This window comes from Polypterus senegalus, chromosome 17 (assembly GCF_016835505.1).
Source record: "Polypterus senegalus isolate Bchr_013 chromosome 17, ASM1683550v1, whole genome shotgun sequence".
Lineage (NCBI taxonomy): Eukaryota > Metazoa > Chordata > Cladistia > Polypteriformes > Polypteridae > Polypterus > Polypterus senegalus.
Window position 1 is genome coordinate 89,334,815 of NC_053170.1, and position 6,231 is coordinate 89,341,045.

The 6,231-nt window shown below is 35.6% G+C and overlaps 1 protein-coding gene across 1 annotated transcript; it reads right to left on the reverse strand.

Annotated features, from left to right (window-relative positions):
- Nucleotides 1-236: 236 nt before the first annotated feature.
- On the reverse strand, nucleotides 237-5,015 carry birc5a (baculoviral IAP repeat containing 5a). The gene is made up of 4 exons (XM_039740507.1): nucleotides 4,794-5,015; nucleotides 4,207-4,316; nucleotides 2,556-2,673; nucleotides 237-523 (listed from the first exon to the last, which is right to left on the reverse strand). Exons 1-4 carry the CDS (start codon nucleotides 4,893-4,895, stop codon nucleotides 431-433), a joined length of 423 nt encoding a protein of 140 aa, XP_039596441.1. The 5' UTR covers nucleotides 4,896-5,015; the 3' UTR covers nucleotides 237-430.
- Nucleotides 5,016-6,231: the final 1,216 nt, after the last annotated feature.

The following is a 6,231-nucleotide window of genomic DNA, read 5'->3' on the forward strand; positions in this document are numbered from 1 at the left end:
ACAACACTTTCTGCACCTTAAGCCTTCCACTTCTTGGCTTGCTTAATAATTGAGGAATGAATTGTTGCTTCAAAAGAAAAAATGTTTTTTGGAAATGCTGCTCAAAACACATTCTATTTTCTCCCCCAACTACCAATTAAATGAACTTGCTAATTGAGCTTAATGGAGACACAATTAAGTACCATGAAGTTAATTTGTCACTGCACTACCAATGGATTTCAAAACAATTATAATAATCTTTGGATATAATGTGAATCTTTATTTACAATTTAACAAAAACCATTTACAGGAAAGACGACAAAAGAGAACTGCATTTTAGGCAACTGTATAAAACTTTCCGGTCAATGCTATTAAAAACAATTCACTTTCAAAATATATACACATACACACAGAAAGAGAGGACACAAAAATGTATTAAACTCCAAAAGAGCTAGTTAGCCTTGGTAATTATTTTAACCAACTCCGACCGTGTTTTTTGGGCTGCTTGGCGAAACTTTTCCATGTTCTCATCAGTAGACTTTTTCTGAAATACAAAAAAATGCAAATAATTTTATGTTTGTGTATACTGTGATTTCTGTACAAAGTGAGAAATGCACTATAAAAATGAGTGAATTTTAAAGAATTGAGGAGGGGAAAAAAAGACAAAAAACTCTGAATAAAGCTACTCACTTGAAGGAATTATTGTATAAAGTACTACATTCTTTCAGACGTTAATACACAATTTAATAATGTCTTACTTTATTTTATACTTAGTTGAGTGACAGCAACTGTTGGACCAAGCAGAAGCATGGAAGCCACCTTGTCACCCACCACTACAATCTACAGCTAAACTAAAAATCCTCATTGAAAAACACAGATTTCAAAATGTGTTTGATTATAACTTACAACTCCTCTAAAACAATCATTTTCAACAGAGTACTTAGGTAAGCTCTTGTATAAAAAGGCAACATTGACTCCAGTAACCCCACACTTGCCAGTGCAGCTTTCCATGTCAGTTAAGCTCTTACTTGGAGCATAAATAAGGTGGGGTAGTACTACACCACACCTTCAGTGATTACTGATCTCACTTGAGTTTTCAGGAGACAGAGGAGAAACCTTTTGTGTTCCATCACTCTGTTTTTTGATTCAATACAAATCCAACAAATTGTGCAGTTGCCTTTCATTTGAAATGGAGACATTCAGCTGTGAAAGCAAGATACAAGCTTCACTACGCTACATGAAAGTCAAAAGATAAAGTGATTATTTGATGGCTGAAGCTAAAATGTTCAACTTCGTACTTTGTTGCCACGTCTATTGAAAGAAGTCAATGGTGTGGTAGCTGGTGTGCTTATGTACAGTTACAAAAGGGCCTGGATACTAAGAATTCCAACAATCTGATGCATTCCCTTATTTATTACATTCATATTAGAAAGTACGTGGGTCAAGTAAGAAATTTTAAAAGCAATGGGGATTGCAAATTCCTAGGATTTCATGCATTTGGAAATGCAACCCAAAGTCTGTACACTGCCACTTCTTTTAACTTTGCCAAGTACAGCCTCCGTGTTGCCTTATATGGCGATTTTGGACTTTGCGCAATGATTCCTTTACTTACTATCCACAGATGTCCAAAACTGATAGCATTACTCAAGTGCAAGATCCATATTCAACCACAAGTAGGCTGACCAAAGACTGCCACAACTTGCAATTTGTTCATCATAAGGCTGAAACTTGGAAGAATAAGAATTCTGATGTAGCTGTCATATATAGCAATCCAGCCATGACATCCCAAGTCTGCACAAGAGTGGTGCCAAATTTGAACAAATAAACCTGTAAAATCTGGTTAGTGAAAAATGAATAAGCTTGAAACAACACACTGGAAAGTGAGGCAGGCAAGAGAAAGATGAATAATAAGTGGCATAAAACAGCAAGCAACAAGCTGGTAACATCCATATAGATCTAGATTACCAAGATGTGATCAGACAAGACAGCAGAATGTGCAGAGGGGATAGCAGACAACCCAAAGGAGGACTACATCCTAATAATTAGTATTTAGGCCACATTTACTTGTACTCTGAGTCATCAGTAATGTTTCTTAAACACAGGCTGTGATGGTGTCAACTGTGCAAACACTAGTTATTCTTAAAATAAAAGGCTAAGAGAGACCAAACTAGGAGAATAAAAACTTAATCAGAATGGCTTCTGCCGCAAATAAAATGTTTTAGCTGGGGGAGAGGAGAAAAACCAAACAGGGTGAGCCAAATCATATTAAAAAAAAAAATAAAAAAAAAAAAGACCAAGACACGCAGAGAACACGCTGAATGCAACTCCAGACCTGTATTAGGGTTGTACGCTCCACTGTATGCATTCTTTTTCAGTGAGTTAGCTTTACTTACAAAGGGCAACAGAATCTGAAACTTGCCAACAGGATACTAACGGCCAACATATATAGATACAAAACAATACAGACACACGCACACAAAAGATGAGGCAGGAGATATCAGCCAAGATTCACTATTAAAACAAATATTTGTATATAAAATACCTGTTAATTTTACAGTGTACATAGAACTACTTACAAGCAAAAACTTCTGTCGATCTTTCTGAAGTTTTAAAAGTTCTACTAGTGTCATATCCTCCACATTCTTTTTTAAACCGATGAAAGTACAATTTGGCGAATGACGCTTATGTTCTTGCCTGAAATACCAATAAAGAGTAAATAACATTAAAAACCTCCATGACTGTTCAATGTACCCCATTATCTGCAAAAAACTACTGGTAATTCTATGCCCGCAGCACCTTAAACTCAATTGGTCAATAGGTGACAAATGGTATACAGTGCTGAACGAAGTCCAGTAAAGACAGGTTTCTTCACCAGTGAATGAAGGGGAGAGGCAGATCAAGTCATGTGCACAGCATTGCAGGAACAGCATTTCTGTTTACATTTAATGTGTTGGCCTATAGGTAATAAATAATAAGTAACTCATTATTATTTATTAACTCACTTGTTAATAATAAGTAATAAGTAACTCACTGCATTGTGAGGTGTCAATGACATTTTTTGAGAATTTAACGGGATTGTTTACAACAAGGAATGCCAATAATAGTGTCATGCTGAAAAAAAAAAAAAAAAAAAAAAAACACAACTACTTTACAAAAGCAAGTGACAAAGGTAATTTATTCAGAAATCAAAATAATGTTATTTAAACAAGTTCAGTTTAAGAAACAATATGGATCTGTACCATATGCCAGCCAAGCACCCAACACCACTCATATACATTTACATTGTGAACTACATTGTTTTTGTACTCGGGGCATATTTTATGTGCAAGTTTAAACATTATAAACCGAGTGCTAAAGGCTAGGTGAAAGATCTTCAAACTGACAAGCCAGCAAACTAGTAGAGCACAGTTATTTCAACTAGTTAAGCTGCTGGTACGGCTTCACCTACAAGATTGTGCTTGTAAAGAAAAAGTGTATATTGGTTGATGGATTTATATACTGTAAGTCGATTACTTACGAATCTAATTGTAATACTGCTGTACTCATTTATATGTGCAATCCAGTTTGTTAAAACATTTTCTTTGAAATGAATCACTTCAATAATAAATTTTTAATCAAATTAGTGTTATAATGGTTTCAGAAAAGTTAAACTGATTTACTGTACATACTATAAGTATGTACTGTAAAAAACGGGGGGCATTCACATAACTGTTCTAAAATTTAGCTTTTGCCAAGAATTTTCTTTTCAGTTTACCACTTAGTATATATACTGTGTAAAAGGAATAAGGTTATGTCTCTTACCCTGTACTTGCAGTGACAATCCTACCAATAATGTAACAAGCACTTCCACTTATCATTCAAATGTATTACAAGGCTTGAAATGTATTTAACAAAGTTATGATAAATGAGCAAAAATAAATGGCATGTGCAACTGTAATTGTTTTAATTTCTCAACGGTTTGCTACTGGTGTAAGTAAAGACAGACTGTAAAACAGTGCTTACTGACCAATGTAACAAACTGTTTCTTCCGCTGACATCGCTCAGAGTACATTTTGTTTTTTTAACTTTGTGTGAATCTAAACTTTCATGTACCTGAATTGCCAGGTATTGCACATACTTTGTTGCTTTGAATGTTTGCTTGCTATATACAGCAAAAACCGTGACAGTGAAATGAACACAATTTACCTCCACACGGAGGTTCTAAATATACTGTAATATGAAACTTACAAAGGATCATCTTCTGGTTCCCATCCTTCCAACTCCTTATAGCAGAAAAAACACTGAACAACGTCTGGGCTGTTCTCTGTGGGACAATGGATAAACCCTGCCTTCGCCATCTAATGCGGAAAAAAATTTGGTCCCAAAAAAAAAAAAAAAAAGTTAGACAAAGTAACACATATTTGATTACATATTGATTCTCTGAAGGAAGACAGTCCTACATATTTTAAAATCGTTGATCGCAATACTTTTTTCCTTGCAATAAAAAAGCAATCCCGCAAATCATGCGCAATATAACAGTCGAGTCTTAATTTTTAATTCAACAGCATCATAATGGATTTTATTTTAAGCGCCCTTGAATAAATGTAGAGATATCAAAGGTCCTTACAACATTCATAAAGTGGAGCTAAAGGTGCTACACGAAAAAGAGAAAAGGCCGCTAACTCTTAAAAGTACAGAATACGTCCATTATAAACGTTTCAGACTACTGCATCTTTATAATAAAAATAAGAATGTCCACTCCAACATTTTTAAACTAAAGCATTTGGCTTATTTAAAATATCAAGCGAATAGCGCAGGCCTTCGACTTAACTTACATTTTCAGGAGTGCAAACACAACCACCTGTAAACGGCCAACCAGAATAAGTCTGCAAACGCTTTTCGTAAACGTATAGGTCACATTCTTCTGGAGTAATCATTTTTATACGTCTCTTTTCAGTGTTTCTTGCAAAAAAGAAGAAAAATACCCAAACGAACAACGTTCACCGGACAGCTTTTACAAATAGACTATGTCGCTTCGTCTCTCGTTTAAATTTGGACGGTTAAAACGTCACTTCCGGTGGAAGCTTTCGCAAAATATTATGGGTATTGAAGTCCCGTCTTTATTTAGGCACGTCAAGAAACAGAAAAAATAATAATACAGTACAACGAACTGCCGTACCGAGCCAGGAATAGACGTTACACAAATGTTCTTAAACAAAGTCTCAAAGTGTTTTTAAACCTTTATAACCAATATATATTGCTGTTAAACTAATATACTGCTTGACATCTTTACAAAAAAAATAAGAAACCATTTTTTTTTGGTTCTTTAAATTTATGAATATTAAAGTATATATAGCAGAATCTATCACATAGATAGATGTGTGTGCAAAGCACTATATAATAGATAAACAGATCTGAAAGGCACTCTATGATAGATAGATAGATAGATAGATAGATAGATAGATAGATAGATAGATAGATAGATAGATAGATCTGAAAGGCACTATATAATAGATATCAGTGACAATGATAAAGAAAAAAAAATCCCAAAAAATAGGCAAATGGAAGAGATTTTTATCTTAAATACTGAAACACCTCATACCTAAAACCTGGATATGCACAATTTTCAAAACTAATCTACAAATAATGTTCATTCTCTCCTTTCACTTTCCAAACCAAATCATTTACAAGTTTGTCCTTTTGAACTAGGATCTTGTTTCTTTACCCAAAAATCAAATTTTTTTTGTATACTGTATTGGACAATATGATGTCATTTTCATACAAAGTAGCTTTTGCAGCCACTCCTCTTCTCATCAGCTGGCTCAAAATACAGTGCCTACAACAAAGGGTATCTGCATCTCACTCCTTCTTGTTGCTCAGTATGGTGTATGTGCTAGAAAGGAAGGACTGGCATCCTGTCTGAGATAAAGGAGAGATTAATGTCCAGCCAGGAGGCCATAATGGAAGAAACAGGCAAATTAGCTTACTAGGGACAGATCATTCCCTCACGTGACAGGTAACAGTGTCCCTAATCCCAATCAGGACACCGCAGGGTGGCATGGGAGTAGGAGTCCGGAAGTGCAGCCCTGTCAAGGTCTTTGGGGACCACCAGAGGGAGCAGGCAGGGGAGGGCTGCCCTGGTTTCCACAAAACCCAGAAATGCTCTGGACGACCTGTACAGGAGACCAGAAGCAGTTCCCAGGTCTGGTTTAAAAGGAAGCCCACTGCCTTCCTTGAATCAAGTCAGAGTCGGGAGGCAGCAGGCAACACTCA

What these genes read in the sequence shown, in the direction of transcription:
- birc5a (XM_039740507.1), bottom strand. Translation starts at nt 4,895, where the DNA reads ATGATTACTCCAGAAGAATGTGACCTATACGTTTACGAAAAGCGTTTG. An exon ending in GTGTTTGCACTCCTGAAAAT is followed by an intron (nt 4,317 to 4,793) that starts GTAAGTTAAGTC and finishes TTTCCGCATTAG; the next exon opens with ATGGCGAAGGCAGGGTTTAT. An exon ending in GAACCAGAAGATGATCCTTT is followed by an intron (nt 2,674 to 4,206) that starts GTAAGTTTCATA and finishes TTGGTATTTCAG; the next exon opens with GCAAGAACATAAGCGTCATT.